At 49.1% G+C, this 16013-nt stretch overlaps 2 protein-coding genes across 16 annotated transcripts in view; both read left to right on the top strand.

The window, feature by feature from the left end:
• Positions 1-10329, top strand: part of QRICH1 (glutamine rich 1) — a 70829-nt gene extending 60500 nt beyond the window's left edge. For all 9 annotated transcript variants that reach the window (XM_077992704.1, XM_015130947.3, XM_015130949.3 and 6 more), the window contains 4 exons: positions 6788-6896; positions 7243-7394; positions 7733-7823; positions 9390-10329. In XM_077992704.1, coding sequence (XP_077848830.1) covers positions 6788-6896; positions 7243-7394; positions 7733-7823; positions 9390-9582 — 545 coding nt within the window. In that variant the 3' untranslated portion in view covers positions 9583-10329. The remainder of the gene's footprint in view (positions 1-6787; positions 6897-7242; positions 7395-7732; positions 7824-9389) is intronic.
• Positions 10330-10639: 310 nt separating this feature from the next.
• On the top strand, positions 10640-15716 carry IMPDH2 (inosine monophosphate dehydrogenase 2). 7 transcript variants are annotated; one of them, XM_015130951.3, is made up of 15 exons: positions 10640-10785; positions 11236-11284; positions 11507-11608; positions 11715-11789; positions 12126-12332; positions 13059-13146; positions 13220-13419; positions 13497-13587; positions 13687-13782; positions 14014-14085; positions 14770-14913; positions 14997-15141; positions 15235-15378; positions 15459-15542; positions 15633-15716. In XM_015130951.3, exons 1-15 carry the CDS (start codon positions 10688-10690, stop codon positions 15652-15654), a joined length of 1617 nt encoding a protein of 538 aa, XP_014986437.1. In that variant the 5' UTR covers positions 10640-10687; the 3' UTR covers positions 15655-15716. The 7 variants fall into 7 exon arrangements, with proteins under 7 accessions (XP_014986437.1, XP_077848888.1, XP_077848885.1 ...); XM_077992762.1 differs by lacking the exon at positions 11236-11284 and having other exon boundaries at positions 15633-15710; XM_077992759.1 differs by lacking the exon at positions 11715-11789 and having other exon boundaries at positions 15633-15710.
• Positions 15717-16013: the final 297 nt, after the last annotated feature.

Below are 16013 nucleotides of genomic sequence, written 5' to 3'. Positions count from 1 at the left end.
CAGCCTCCCAAAGTGCTGGGATTACAGGCGTGAGCCACCGCTTCTGGCCTGGTTGTGTCTTTTAATATTTACTTTTTATTTATGTATTTATTTATTTCGAGATAGAGTCTCACTCACTTTGTCGTCCAGCCTGGAGTGCAGTGACATGATCTTGGCTCACTGCAACCTCCGGCTCCTGGGTTCAAGCAATTCTCCTGCCTCAGCCTCCCAAGTAGCTGGGACTACAGGCGCACACTGCCACACCCGGCTAATTTTTTGTAGTTTAGTAGAGACAAGGTTTCACCATGTTGCCCAGGCTGGTCTTGAACTCCTGACCTCAGGTGATCCACCCGCCTCGGCATCTCAAATTGCTAGGATTACAGACGTGGGCTACGGAGCCTGGCTCATACTTTAAAAAATAATTTTAAAAAATGACTGGGCACGGTGGCTCACGCCTGAGTTCCCAGCACTTTGGGAGGCCAAGGCGGGTGGACCACGAGGTCAGGAGTTCGAGACCAGCCTGGCCAATTATGGTGAAACCCCATCTCTACTAAAAAAAAATGCAAAAATTAGCTGGATGTGGTGGTGGGAGCCTGTAATTCCAGCTACTCGGGAGGCTGAGGCAGTAGAATCACTTGAACACAGGAGAGGCAGGGGTTGCAGTGAGCCGAGATCTCACCATTGCACTCCAGCCCAGGTGACAGTGCAAGACTCAGTCTCAAAAATAAATAAACAACAGAAAAAGGTAAATCCATAATGTAATTAAAATCTACCCTTTATTAGGCCGGGTGCAGTGGCTCATGCTTGTAATCCCAGCACTTTGGGAGGCTGAGGCGGGCGGATCATGAGGTCAGGAGATCAAGACGGTCCTGGCTAACACGGTGAAGCCCCATCTCTACTAAAAATACAAAAAATTAGCTGGGTGTGGTAGCGAGTGCCTGTAGTCCCAGCTACTTAGGAGGCTGAGGCAGGAGAATGGCGTGAACACGGGAGGCAGAGCTTGCAGTGAGCCGAGATGGCGCCCCTGCACTCCAGCCTGGGTGACAGCAAGACTCCCTCTTAAAAAAAAACAAGGCCGGGCGCGGTGGCTCAAGCCTGTAATCCCAGCACTTTGGGAAGCCGAGACGGGCGGATCACGAGGTCAGGAGATCAAGACCATCCTGGCTAACACGGTGAAACCCCGTCTCTACTAAAAATACAAAAAATTAGCCGGGCGTGGTGGCGGGCGCCTGTAGTCCCAGCTACTCGGAGGCTGAGGCGGGAGAATGGCGTGAATCCGGGAGGCGGAGCTTGCAGTGAGCCGAGATCGCGCCACTGCACTCCAGCCTGGGAGACACAGCGAGACTCCGTCTCAAAAAAAAAAAAAAATAAATAAATCTACCCTTTATTAAAATGTTTAATAGTCTTACACATTTCATTATTTTGATTTATCTGAACCAAGGTCAAAATTAAGTCTACATATTGAATTTGGCTTTTTTTTTTTTTCTTGAGACAGAGGCTTGATCTCGGCTCACTGCAACCTCTGCCTTCCAAGTTCAAGCGATTCTCCTGCCTCAGCCTCCTGAGTAGCTGGGATTACAGGCGCGCACCACCACACCCAGCTAATTTTTATATTTTTAGCGGAGACAGGGTTTCACCAGGTCAGGCTGGTATCGAACTGCTGACCTTGTGATCCATCCGCCTTGTCCTCCCAAAGTGTTGGGATTAGAGGGGTCAGCCACCATACCTGGCCTTTTTCTTTTTTTCTTGAGATGGAGTCTTCTCTGTCGCCCAGGTTGGAGTGCAGTGGTGCAATCTCAGCTCACTGTAACCTCCCTCCTGGATTCAAGTGATTGTCCTGCCTCAGCCTCCCGAGTAGCTGGGACTACAGGTGCCTGCCACCACAGCTAGCTAATTTTTGTATTTTTAGTTGATACGGGGTTTCACCATGTTGGCCATGCTGGTCGCGAACTCCTGAGCTCAGGCAATCTGCCTGCCTCAGCCTCCCAAAGTACTAGGGTTACAGGTGTGAGCCACCTTGCTTGGCCTTAATATTTACTGTTCATCTTAATTTCCCCCTCCCTTTTGTCTTACAGTGTATTCATGAAAGAAACTAGCCTTTGAAATTGTCGCACAGTCTAATTTTTTGCTGATTGCTCACTGTGGTGTAGTTTAACATATTCTTTTTCCCCATGTATCTACAGTTGATTGGTAATTGAACATACAGATTGATTCCAGATTTTTGTTTCATTTTGTTTTTGGCAAGATTACTTCATAGTTGGCCTTTCTTTGATTACAATGCCCAAATGTCTGAATCCACTGATTCTTTATGGGTTGCAGAATAGTATTCTAATGTTATTATTACTTAATAATTACTTGGAATATAATGAAAAACTTTCCCTCGTTTTTTTGTTTGTTTGTTTTTTAAAGAGACAGGATCTCAATTTATCACCCAGGCTGGATTGCAGTGATGGGAACACGGACGGCTCACTGTAGCCTCAACCTTCTGGGCTCAAGCAGTCCTCCCACCTCAGCCCTCCATGTAGCTGGGGGCTACGGGCATGTGCCACCATGCTTGGCTAATTTTTGTATTTTTTGTAGAGATGGGGTTTTACCACGTTGCCCAGGCTGGTCTCGAACTCCTGAGCTTAGGCGATCCACACACCTCAGCCTCCCAAAGTACTGGGATTACAGGCGTGAGCCACTGTTCCTGGCCCTAACTTTCCCTATTTAACTCTTTAGAGTCATAATGGTATAGATTGTATAGAAGAGGCAGGGTTAACGGCTTTTTTTTTTTTCTTTTTTTCTTTGCTTAACCAGTTTTCACAAAAATGAGTTAGTTCATCAGCTTCCCTCAGTGATGTCCAATTAAGGTTTTCTTGTTTACAAGAGTCATTGTGAACTTACAGATTTAAACATATTTAATGAGATTCAGCTGATTGCAGTCATCTTTACTGATGTACAAATGTCCCATCATTGGCGATTAGGAGCCTCTTTAAATTGACCCCTAAGTCCTTTTGACATGACTCTAATAGTCTTTCTTAATTTCTGACTTACAGAATGTTTCAGTCCCATCTTGGACATTTCTTGTTCTAATGTAGAAACCTTCAGTTCTGGAGCCTGGTTGCTTTTATTGGGGCTTGGTATTTCAGTGCCTTACTTCAGTGGGCAGAACCAGAAATTGTTTTTAAAGATAAAATACATCATTTTGGTGCTTATAGTTCAGATTCAGAATTACAAGGCTACTACCTAGATTTTTTTTATCTATAGCCCCTTACTTCCATGTTAGGAGCCCTTGCCCTCAGTCAGTAGAGTCTGTTTTATTTTATTTTGATTTTTTTTTTTTTTTTTTTTTTTTTTTTTTTTTTGAGACGGAGTCTCGCTCTGTCGCCCAGGCTGGAGTGCAGTGGCCGGATCTCAGCTCACTGCAAGCTCCGCCTCCCAGGTTTATGCCATCCTCCTGCCTCAGCCTCCCAAGTAGCTGGGACTACAGGCGCCCGCCACCTCGCCCGGCTAGTTTTTTGTATTTTTTAGTAGAGATGGGGTTTCACCGTGCTAGCCAGGATGGTCTCGATCTCCTGACCTCGTGATCCGCCCGTCTCGGCCTCCCAAAGTGCTGGGATTACAGGCTTGAGCCACCGCGCCCGGCCGATTTATTTTTTTATTTTGAGACAGGGTCTTGCTGTTTCCCAGGCTGGAGTGCAGTGGCACAATCTTGCCTCACTGCAACCTCTACCCCTGGGCTGAAGCAATCCTTCTACCTCTCAGCTTCCCAAGTAGCTGGGACTACAGGTGCACACCACCACACCTGGCTAGTTTTTATATTTTTTCATAGAAATGAGGTTTTGCCATGTTGCCTAGGCTGGTCTCAAATTCCTGGGTTCCAGTGATCCTCCTGCCTTGGCCTCCCAAAGTTACACCCATGAGCCACCATGCCCGGGCCATTTTACTTTTTCTTACAGGGTCTTGCTTTGTCTCCCAGGCTCAAGTACAATGTTGCGATCATAGTTCACTGCTGCTTTGCCCTGTTGGGCTCGAGCTGGGACCCAGGCTCGAGCGGTTGCACTCAGCTTTTTTTTTGTTTTTGTTTTTGTTTTTTTAAGTTTTTGTATTGACGTGGTCTCCCTGTGTTGCCCAGGCTGGTCTTGAACTCCTGGGTTCAAGCAGTCCTCCTACCTTGGCCTCCCAATGTGCTGAGATTATAGACATGAGTAACCACACCCAGCCAAGTTTATTACAAATTGTAGAGAAGAGAATAAAATTAGAGAAGTGACATCAGAGGGAGCAAATGGCAGAGCAAACCCAGAGAAGTGGAACATGCCAAAGTATGGCAATAATTGTTCCCAGGAGAACAGTTATTTAAAAAAAAAAAAAAAGAAGGAAGGCCAGGCGTGGTGGCTCACGCCTGTAATCCCAGAACTTTGGTAGGCTGAGGTGGGAGAATTGCTTGAGCCCAAGAGTTGAAGACTAGCCTGGGCAACATAGCAAGACCTCATCTCCACTAAAAGTCAAAAAAATTAGTCAAGTGTGATCGTGCACACCTGTGATCCCAGCTACTAGGGAGGCTGAGGTGGGAGGATTCCTTGAATCCTTCTTTGCTGAGAAGGGCCGTTTTCTGCTCATCCTGGATCTTGGGGGCTTCAGATATGTCTAAGAGCAGAAAAGCTTTTCCCATTGCCACTGGGTCACCAAATAGCTGAAAAGTATACAAAAAATAGAGTCAGAACTGCCTTGAAGAGATGGAAGTGCACTACTCTAGTTAGAGAGCCAGCTTTGTTCTGGCAAGAACACAGAACACAGAAGAGGAGTGTATTGGGCAGAATGTTCTTTTTTCTGCTTCCAGTAAGTGTCATAACACTGTGCTTGCTTGGAGAATCCCGAAACCCTGCAGGAAAATACTGTTGCCTGCTGCTATTTCATTATGCACTCAGTGCACAAACATGTGCATACTGACTGACTTCAGCACATGAAAGGGGCCTTGGTGGTCATGTCAAATGTTATCTTTCTTTGGTGCAGACCTGGTTGACCAGGGCTCTTGTTCAGATTATTGACCTTTGTCCATGCCTAGCTCTGGGTTCACTTATGAACCAGGGTCTTACAGTAACACCAACTCTGTGGGGGGATCTTGTAATAGTTCAAATACTGTCATATTGGCTAGGCGTGGTGGTTCACGCCTGTATTTCTAACTGTTCAGGAAACTGGCAGGAGGAGTCTTTGAGCCCAAGAGCTCAAGCCTGCAGTTAGCCATGATTGTGTCACTGTACTCTAGCTGGGGTGACAGAGCAAAACCTCATCTCTTTTTTTTTTTTTTGGAGACAGGATCTCATTCTGTCACCCAGGCTTAAAGTACAGTGGTGGATCACGGCTAACTACAGCCTTGACCTCCCAGGCCCAAGGAATCCTCCCACCTCAGCCTCCCTAGTAGCTGGGATCACAGGTGTGTGCCATCACACTCGAATAATTTTTTTGATTTTTAGTGGAGATGGGGTCTCGTTATGTTGCCCAGGCTGGTCTTCACCTCTTGGGCTCAAGCAGTTCTCCCACCTCAGCCTCCCAAAGTTCTGAGATTACAGGCGTGAGCCACCATGCCTGGCCTTACTTTTTTAAAAAGACTGTAGAAGAGACCCTGTATCTTAGCAAAAAATAATAATAATTTTTTTAAAAATCCCCCAAAGAGTATCAGTCTCCTGTTTATCTAGAGAATTAATGACAAGGCCGGGCGCGGTGGCTCACGCCTGTAATCCCAGCACTTTGGGAGGCCGAGGCGGGCGGATCACAAGGTCAGGAGATCGAGACCACGGTGAATCCCCGTCTCTACTAAAAATACAAAAAATTAGCCGGGCGCGGTGGCGGGCGCCTGTAGTCCCAGCTACTCAGGAGGCTGAGGCAGGAGAATGGCGTAAACCCAGGAGGCGGAGCTTGCAGTGAGCCGAGATCGCGCCACTGCACTCCAGCCTGGGCGACAGAGCGAGACTCCGTCTCAAAAAACAAACAAACAAAAAAAAAAAACAGAGAATTAATGACAATAGCCTTGCTTTTTTTTTTTTTTAATTGAGACGGGAGTCAGGCTCTGTCGCCCAGGCTGGAGTGCAGTGGTGTAATCTCAGCTCACTGCAAGCTCTGCTTCCAGGGTTCACACCATTCTCCTGTCTCAGCCTCCCGAGTAGCTGGGACTACAGGAGCCCGCCACCACACCTAGCTATTTTTTGTATTTTTAGTAGAGACTAAAATTTAGTAGAGACTAAAAATTCACTGTGTTAGCCAGGATGGTCTTGATCTCCTGACCTAATGATCCACCCGCCTCGGCCTCCCAAAGTGCTGGGATTACAGGCGTGAGCCACTGCACCCGGCTGGCCTTGCTTTTTAGAGACGGTTGAAATGAGAGAATACTTGGTAAGGCAAACGGGCGTGCATGCCAGTTCTTTGGGTCCTGGACCACCTTTGAAAATATGCAAAGCTCTGTACACTCTCAGAGAAGTATGCATATATGCAGAGTTTGGTTTATAGTTTTCTGTACTTCACTGTCTCTGAGGGCAGTCTTTTTGCCCTGTGTTAGCCTTGGATTAGAGGGTAACAACAATCATGTAAGGCTGTGGTTCTCAAGTGTGGTGTTAGAAATACTTATCATCAGGTTCCACCTCAGAAACAGGTTGGGACCCAGCTCTCTGTGTTTTAACAAGCTTTCCAGATGATTTTTGCCACACTTTAGGGAGAGTCCCCTGATGAAATTTGTACTCCTGTGTGGTCCTTATGCTTCACACCTCCCATATTGTGCCTTTGAGAGATCACCTGCCATCCTCTTGTTGTAACAGTACTCTATTCCTCCTAGGCTATGTCTTGCCCAGCCACGTGACTGAGGAGATGCTGTGGGAGTGCAAGCAGCTTGGGGCTCACTCCCCCTCCACCTTGCTGACCACCCTCATGTTCTTTAATACCAAGTAAGTGTTCTAGAGGCTCCACTGCTGGCATCTGTCCAGTGAAGAGTGTAGAAACTATCCAAGAGGCCTTCTGAATTCCTCTGACATATATTTGAGAAACTGGGCTACTGAAAGCCCTAACCCCACTTGGCTGCATTTTGTTTGGTAACCAGTGAGGCAAACACCCTTGCCAGACCCCTACCATCCATCTTGATGTAGCTTCTGCACTGGATACTGGTTGGGTACAAGCCTGCCCAGATCTTGGGAATGTGGGTGGTGGCTTCTCTGAAGCACCAGTAGGCAGAGGATGAGTCATGGTATCCTCCTGGCACCCCTCCCTCTGCCTTGCATTTTACTTGTGATCCAGGTACTTCCTATTGAAGACAGTGGACCAGCACATGAAGCTGGCCTTCTCCAAGGTCTTGCGACAGACAAAGAAGAACCCCTCTAATCCGAAGGATAAAAGCACGAGTATCCGGTACTTGAAGGCCCTTGGAATACACCAGACTGGCCAGAAAGGTAGGGAAAGGAGGCAGGGATGGTAAAAACAGGTGCTACTTGTCCTGCCCTTTTGCCTGTGAGGCTGGTGATAAGTGTAAAGGTTGAGATTTGCTGGATAAAATTCTCCACTCCCTTCTCACCAGCCAAAAATTCCAAACTTTCCTCCTAGAAGCAGAGAAGCCCCAGAGAGAATAGCTGCCTCTTCCCTTAGTAGTCACTGCCCATGCCTCATACCTTCCCTCCCCAGACCCTGTATTTCCTAGTTGGGCTGGCTGAAAGCCTAAGGTTCCTGATTTGGGTCTGAGGTAAGGCAGTCTGATGCCAGGTCTGTGGTGGTGGGGATGTGTGTTTTATAGTTACAGATGACATGTATGCAGAACAGACGGAAAATCCAGAGAATCCATTGAGATGTCCCATCAAGCTCTATGATTTCTACCTCTTCAAATGGTGAGGAGGCTTTATTGTGACTGGCCGTCCATGTGTGTGCATGCGTGTTTATGCGTGTGCATGTGTGTTTATGCGTGTGCATGTTCACTTGTGTGATAGCTTATCACACAGGAGAGGCATTCTCTAGTCCCAAACCACATAAAAACACTTCCAGAAAGCTAAATGTAGAAGCACCCTTGCCCTGGCTTTTCAAATGTGTGTGATGTGCCTAGCACTGATAGAAAAAGGGGTACCAGGTCCCTACAGTCAACTTTCATGAAAAGGATATGAAGGTACAGAGAATCTACCTTCACCACATATTGAGCATGGCCCTGCTTCCTGACCTTGACCTTTTGTCACTGCCACCATTAATCTAGGTGAGACTTCTCTCAGCTTTTTCTCCTTTTTGCCCATTCAGTGGTTTCTCATTACATAATAATTCTTTTATGGGTGACAGCTCCTTTCATGCACTCCCCCTTGCTAACCTCGTATCTGTGGAGCTTAGTTCCCCAGCCACACTAGCTCCTCTCCACTCAAGGGCATCATATTATGCCTCTTCTCAACTTAAACACAGCTTATCAGGGAAGCATTTCCACATTCCCCAACTCTTCCTGTGGCTGTTTCCTAGGTAGCACTTATCACTGTTCGTTATTTTGTATTTGTGTAACTTTAATTGCTACCTGTGTCCCCTCCTATCTGTAAGCTCCATGAGGTAGGAAATACTGTTGCTGCCCATTTTTTTTTAATATCAGCACCTGGTGCTGACCTGGCACTAGTAACCCTTAAATAAATCTTAAATGGATGGATGAATAACTGTTAGAGGATACAGGATGCCAAGTACTTAATAGAGGTACAGCACGGTTAGGGGGAGGGGAGTGAACCCAAGTTAAGTGCCCCAGTGTAATGGCCATCATTAGTGAGTAGAAAACACAACATGAGGCTGGGCACAGTAGCTCACACCTGTAATCCCAGCACTTTGGGAGGCCAAGGTGGGTGGATCACCTGAGGTCAGGAGTTCAAGACTAGCCTGGCCAACATGGCGAAACCCCATCTCTACTAAAAATACAAAAATTAGCTGGGCTTGGTGGCACGTGCCTATAGTCCCAGCTACTCAGGAGGCTGAGGCAGGAGAATCACTTGAACCAAGGAGGCGGAGGTTGCAGTGAGCTGAGATCACCCCCACTGCACTCCAGCCTGGAGACAAGATGCCATCTCAAAAACAAAAAACAAAATACAACATGTGCAAAGACTTGGAGATAGACCCTTTGAGCAGTGAAGTTGGCTTCAAGTAAGATAAGGATGGACTCACATGAGTCCATGGGAGCCCTAGGCTGGTGCATTCAGTGATGGATCACAGGTGGTATGTGGGAAGGAGGGGCAGAGGGGAAGCAACCCAACATTTGGGGGATTTGCAGTAGTCCCAAAGGAGGACCAGGATGTAGTGTGTGGTGGCTGCATGGAATTCAGTAGCTGTGCCACAATACCTCGGGACCTTACTGTTTGTAGACAGCATCTCTCTGGGAGGTTCAAGGTGGGAGGGTTGAAGTTGTGTTGGTGGTACCCAACTTTTATTCACATATTCTTCAGCCCCCAGAGTGTGAAAGGCCGGAATGACACCTTTTACCTGACACCTGAGCCGGTGGTGGCCCCCAACAGCCCAATCTGGTACTCAGTCCAGCCTATCAGCAGAGAGCAGATGGGACAAATGCTGACCCGGATCCTGGTGATAAGAGAAATTCAGGAGGCCATCGCAGTGGCCAATGCAAGCACTATGCACTGAGATGCCTTGGCCATAGTGCAAGAGAAAGCAGCCAGGAAAAACCAGAGAGACTTTCACACTAAAGAAGAGGCCTCCATTTTTTCTTTTTTCTTTTTTTTATTGGTGTAGTTATGAAGCCTTTCAGGCTGCTTCTGTTTAAAATGTAAAAGAAAACTTTGCCCCCTTTGCATCTTCATAAACCTGCTGCGGCAGACTCCTCAGCCGATGGTGGCTCTGGGTTTCCTTGAGATCATATGTCCTAGAAAGTTGCTGACTGACTCTTTTTTTGTCTGGGGCCTGGGGAAAGGGCTTGGACTGTTAAATGTGGCCCCTTTCCATCTTCAAGAGAGATGGAATTAATGATGAATGGACCCTGCAAGGGAATCTCCCCAGCTGACTTCCACTGGGCTGACAGACTTTGCTGACCACAGGGGAACGATGTTCTTTTCTTTCTTCATGCTCAAACATAAACTTAGCATCTTAATGGAAGAAAAATGAGGGGAACTTCAATTATGATTTATTAAAGACAATTTCTATTACACCCTCCTTTATGACAAGTGACATTTTAGATGTTAAAGTAAAAACTTTACCATGCCTTTTTTTTTTTTTTTTTTTTTTGGCCTAACATTGAGGCCTTAAAACCTGAGGCTCCTGTGCCTGATGGAATTCTTGTAACATACACTTGTGTATCATATAAAGATACCACTGTTTCTCTTAATGTATTCTTACTCTAGTTGTTTATTAAGAATGACAAGCACGTCTTTTCAACATGCTAGTGAACAACGCCTCTTTATTTTGGGGAGGAGACCGGCGGGACAGTGGAAGTAAAGCCTTGCCTGTTAATTGAACTGGCCGGGGTTCTGCGGGGAGTGGGGTGGGACGGGACTTGAAATCAAGCTCCTCAGTGACGAGGCCAGTGTGTGCTGTACGCATGCGCTGTTTCTTCAGCGGCAGCTCCGCCCCCGCCGCAGCGAAGCGGGTCTGTTCCGGCCGCGCGTACTACGACCTGACGTCAGCAACATGCGCGGCGCAGTGACGAAGTCGGCTGGTTTATATTGGCGCGGCCCAGACGGTAGAGGTCTCTGCGGCGCGGTCCTCGGAGACACGCGGCGGTGTCCTGTTGACCATGGCCGACTACCTGATTAGTGGGGGCACGTCCTACGTGCCAGACGACGGACTCACAGCACAGCAGCTCTTCAACTGCGGAGACGGCCTCACCTACAAGTGCGGGCCTATGGGGCTCACCTGGGCGAAGAGAGGGGTGGCATGCTGGGTGAAAAGGCCAGATGGGGGCTTCCGTGGAGCCTTCTTGGGCGTAGGCGCGGGGGACGGGTTCCGGGAATTGGCCACCCACCTCCGGGGCTCACTTTGAGACATCGGGAGCGGTGCTTGGGATACGGAGAAACATCTCAATAGTGCTTGGAATTTCAGGCTGGAGACTCCATGCTCCAGACACGTGGAATTGTCAGGGTGCCAGGAGCACTGATGACAGCTCGGTGGCATAAAAGGTCCCCTGTCCCCACTTCCACCTTGTACTATGTCTGTGACACACAGGCTCTGTCAGTGCCACTCTCTGCTCACATGGGTTACGAGTTGATTGATATATGCGGGATGGAGTCTCATGCTACCCTATGCCTGAGAGCTTTACTCCCAATTCACTCCCTTCCCTCACAGTGACTTTCTCATTCTCCCTGGGTACATCGACTTCACTGCAGACCAGGTGGTAAGTATGATCAGGAATTGGGTCCTGAACATCAAGGTGAGCTAAGGTGCTACTGTCACCTGGTCTCTGGGCTACCTCACCAGATTGGGCTTGGGTGTGGATTTTATGGGATGTTACTGGTTAGCATGCAGGTCATACAAAAGTGCCTTTTTGTGGGGGACTCAGTAACACCTTGAGGAGTAAGAGATGCTTTCCCACACTGGCTGACCTTTGTCTCCTCAGGACCTGACTTCTGCTCTGACCAAGAAAATCACTCTTAAGACCCCACTGGTTTCCTCTCCCATGGACACAGTCACAGAGGCTGGGATGGCCATAGCAATGGCGGTGAGCCCCATGGGGTATGGGGGAAGGAGCAAGGATGCCATCGCCTTTCCCCAAAGGCATCCAGTCCTGCCTCTTGTCACTTAGTATTTCTCTTTTTATCCTGTAGCTTACAGGTGGTATTGGCTTCATCCACCACAACTGTACACCTGAATTCCAGGCCAATGAAGTTCGGAAAGTGAAGGTCAGAAGGGCAAAGATCATTAGCAAGCACTCCTGGGAATTGCACTGAGGTGGGGTGGGGTGGGAGTAGGGGTTTACTCTATTAATTTAGTATTCTTTCTTCCCACCATGGGGTTCAGTTACTGAGAAGACCCTGAGATTCTGTTTCTTAAAGCAGCAGCAATAGACCAGGTGGACAGTGCCTCCAGCCTACCCATGTCTCCTCTAAGATGTGTTGGTGTGATTTGGCCTTGTGGCACTGCCAAAGGGAGCGTTAAGCAGAGACCCCATGCTTCAGATCAAGAGCCTGATGAAAGTAGTTCAAAGATGCGATACCTTTCTCACCATCCCTTTCCAGAAATACGAACAGGGATTCATCACAGACCCTGTGGTCCTCAGTCCCAAGGATCGTGTGCGGGATGTTTTTGAGGCCAAGGCCCGGCATGGTTTCTGCGGTATCCCAATCACAGACACAGGCCGGATGGGGAGCCGCTTGGTGGGCATCATCTCCTCCAGGGATATTGATTTTCTCAAAGAGGAGGAACATGACTGTTTATTGGAAGAGGTGGGTGCCACTGTCAGAGTAGATCCAAGCTCTGGCAGCCCAGGTTGAAGACAAGAGGCTTCTGTTGTCTGTATGACATCTCTGATAGCCTCTCCCCTCTGGGAAAGAGGAGGGTCAGGCCAAGTTTCTGACTCCTTCATTGGGTTTCTGCATCCTTTCTCCACCAGAGGCTTTCAAACTGCCCAAATGCTTGCTAGTATTCATGCTTTGTTTTTTTAAACCCCTAAGGTAGGGGCAGTGCTCGAGGTCTGCCCTCATTTTCTTGCCGTTGTTCCTGGGTGGTCCTCCTTATTCCGTAGTGTAAGAGGCTGCTCCCTGTGCCATGTTGTCCTTTCTACTCATCCCTCACTTAATACCATACTGCTTAGGAACTATTGGGATCCCTTGAGGAAGGGTGATTTGGATGTGAATGTATGAACGTGGTGGTCCATAGAACTTCACCTCTGAATTAGGCAGGGCATGTAGAGGTGACTGGCCATAGGCCAGGCGCAGTGGCTTACCCCTGTAATCTCAGCACTTTGGGAGGCCGAGGCAGGCGAATCACGAGGTTAGGAGTTCAAGACCAGCCTGGCCCACATGGTGAAACCCTGTCTCTACTAAAAATACAAAAAATTAGTTGGGTGTGGTGGCGCCTGCCTGTAATCCCAGCTACTTGGGAAGGAAAGAAAAAAAGAGTTGACTGACCATAGTCGATGACTGGCCCTTCGCATCTCACCTCCCACGTAGATAATGACAAAGAGGGAAGACTTGGTGGTAGCCCCTGCAGGCATCACACTGAAGGAGGCAAACGAAATTCTGCAGCGCAGCAAGAAGGGTAAGTCCTAGAGCTGGGAAAGGGCCTGGAACTAATGCTCAGGGTCCTGATCCACATCCTGCCCTGACCACAGGAAAGTTGCCCATTGTAAATGAAGATGATGAGCTTGTGGCCATCATTGCCCGGACGGACCTGAAGAAGAACCGGGACTACCCACTAGCCTCCAAAGATGCCAAGAAACAGCTGCTGTGTGGGGCAGCCATTGGCACTCATGAAGATGACAAGTATAGGCTGGACTTGCTCGCCCAGGCTGGTGTGGATGTAGTGGTTTTGGTGAGCTGCTACACAGGTGGGTTGGGGCAATAGGGGCAGCTGCCACATCACAATCTGAGACTTAGTTCCTGTCCCAGGACTCTTCCCAGGGAAATTCCATCTTCCAGATCAATATGATCAAGTACATCAAAGAGAAATACCCCAATCTCCAAGTCATTGGAGGCAATGGTAAGGCAAGATTGTGCCCTGAGGGATGTGTGATGGGAGTGGATAAGCTGGGCTCCCACCTTAACCTTCACCTGAGCGTTTTCCTTTCATTCACCTTAGTGGTCACTGCTGCCCAGGCCAAGAACCTCATTGATGCAGGTGTGGATGCCCTGCGGGTGGGCATGGGAAGTGGCTCCATCTGCATTACCCAGGAAGGTAAGAATATACTTTGATAGGGCCCACATACCTTGGAGCCAAGCACTCTTACGGGAACAAGAGTCCTCCAATAGGGGCAATCCTGGGGCCAAACTGACCTCTTGGATGGGTGACATGGCTGGAAGCAAGACAAGGTCTTGTCATCCTTCACCTGCCACTCCCTTGCCTAGCCTGGCCTTCTTGCTCCTGCTCTGCACCTTCTCTAAACTCTGGTCTGTTTGTTTTATTTAGTGGCTCCCAAGATCCCTCCAGACATAAAGTCCCACAGCCCCAAATGCCCTTCTACTGTCACAGGTTGCTATAGTAAGTCCAGCCCGGCCCACTGGCCCGGCCCAGCTGCCCACTGCCCGGCTGCTTGGTTGACGTAGCTGTAGCTCCCGGGGTTTGTGGTGCTGATGGGTGGGCAGGGCCAACTGATACACAGACCATGGTTTGTGGGGGGGTGCTCAAGAACATAGCTTCCCTCTTCCTCCTGGGGTGCTGATAGGGCAGGACTTTCCTAGGCAGGCCCTTTCCTGCCCACATCTTCTGCAGTAGGCATGGCTCAGGGACCAACTCCTTTGTGTGGTCCTTGCTCTTCCACACAATTGCCTGCTGCACACCACAACCTGCTCTTCCACACCACCACTGCCCTTACCTTGCCTGAGCTGCCCACCATTCAGGAAGGGCTGGGCCTGACTTCAGTGCCTCTGGGGACTAACTGCACGGTCGGGGGCTTTCCCGGCTGCTAAGACTGCATGTGCCTGAGGCTGTCCTGGGCACTGCACACATGCACGCGCACATGTGGGGGTGAGTAGAGGGCAGCACAGCAGTTTGTACTATTTAAGGCACATGGGGTAGCAGCCATCCCAGACATGTCTCTTCCTCATCCAAGCTGCAGTCCTGATGCAGATGTAGCCAAAAGCTCCTGGGTCTTAAATGTGGCCACAGGGTCCACTGCCTGTCCCCATTAACCCTATCCACCCATGTGTTCCTCCATCTCAACAGTGCTGGCCTGTGGGCGGCCCCAAGCAACAGCAGTGTACAAGGTGTCAGAGTATGCACGGCGCTTTGGTGTTCCAGTCATCGCTGATGGAGGAATCCAAAATGTGGGTCATATTGCGAAAGCTTTGGCCCTTGGGGCTTCCACAGGTGAGGCCCAGTACCCGTGAAGGCCAGTGGGACGTCTCCCCAGTGCTGCTTAGGCTTTAACCCAGCACTCCATCTGTCCACAGTCATGATGGGCTCTCTCCTGGCTGCCACCACTGAGGCCCCTGGTGAGTACTTCTTTTCCGATGGGATCCGGCTAAAGAAATATCGCGGTATGGGTTCTCTTGATGCCATGGACAAGCACCTTAGCAGCCAGAACAGATATTTCAGGTGGGACAGGCAAGCCAGTTACCTCACCCTAATCCTACACTGACAGTCTCATCTCTGCTGTGACCTTGCCCGTGTCTCTGCCTCTCCCTGCAGTGAAGCTGACAAAATCAAAGTGGCCCAGGGGGTGTCTGGTGCTGTGCAGGACAAAGGGTCCATCCACAAATTTGTCCCTTACCTGATTGCTGGCATCCAACACTCATGCCAGGACATTGGTGCCAAGAGCTTGACCCAAGTCCGGTGAGCTTGGGAAGCTGGGACATGGGTAGAGGGGCTGGTCCAGGGCCAGCTACCCACATTTGACCTCTGCCCCTCTTCAGAGCCATGATGTACTCTGGGGAGCTTAAGTTTGAGAAGAGAACGTCCTCAGCCCAGGTGGAAGGTGGTGTCCATAGCCTCCATTCGTAAGTCACCCTGTCCTTGGTGGGGCCTCTGCCATGCCTCATGCCTCCTTTCTCCTGCCCTCACCTTACAGGTGGTCTTTCTGCCTGCAGGTATGAGAAGCGGCTTTTCTGAACAGGAATCCAGCACACCTCCCTCGGTTTTTTCAATAAAAGTTTAGAAAGAAAAAAGTGATGCCTGATCTTTCACCAGACAGGTGGGGCTGTGTAGCTGCCACTACCACAGATGCACACAAACACAGCACCCTCATTTCCAGGGGGAGCCTCAGGCCCTGAGATAAATGTGTTCCAGGTTCAAAAAGTTCTTCCTGGGGCTGCTCACAAAACCGCTCTGACCAGCTGTGGCTCCTGGGGTTTCAGTCTCACACTGAGCATCTGACTCTGGCTCCCGAGGGGTCAAAGGGTCAAAGAACAATCCCTGGGACTGGCATACACAGGGCATCCTGCTAGGACCAGATTAAGACATATAAATAT

This window comes from Macaca mulatta, chromosome 2, assembly GCF_049350105.2.
Source record: "Macaca mulatta isolate MMU2019108-1 chromosome 2, T2T-MMU8v2.0, whole genome shotgun sequence".
NCBI lineage: Eukaryota > Metazoa > Chordata > Mammalia > Primates > Cercopithecidae > Macaca > Macaca mulatta.
This window is presented reverse-complemented; position numbering and strand designations above follow the sequence as displayed.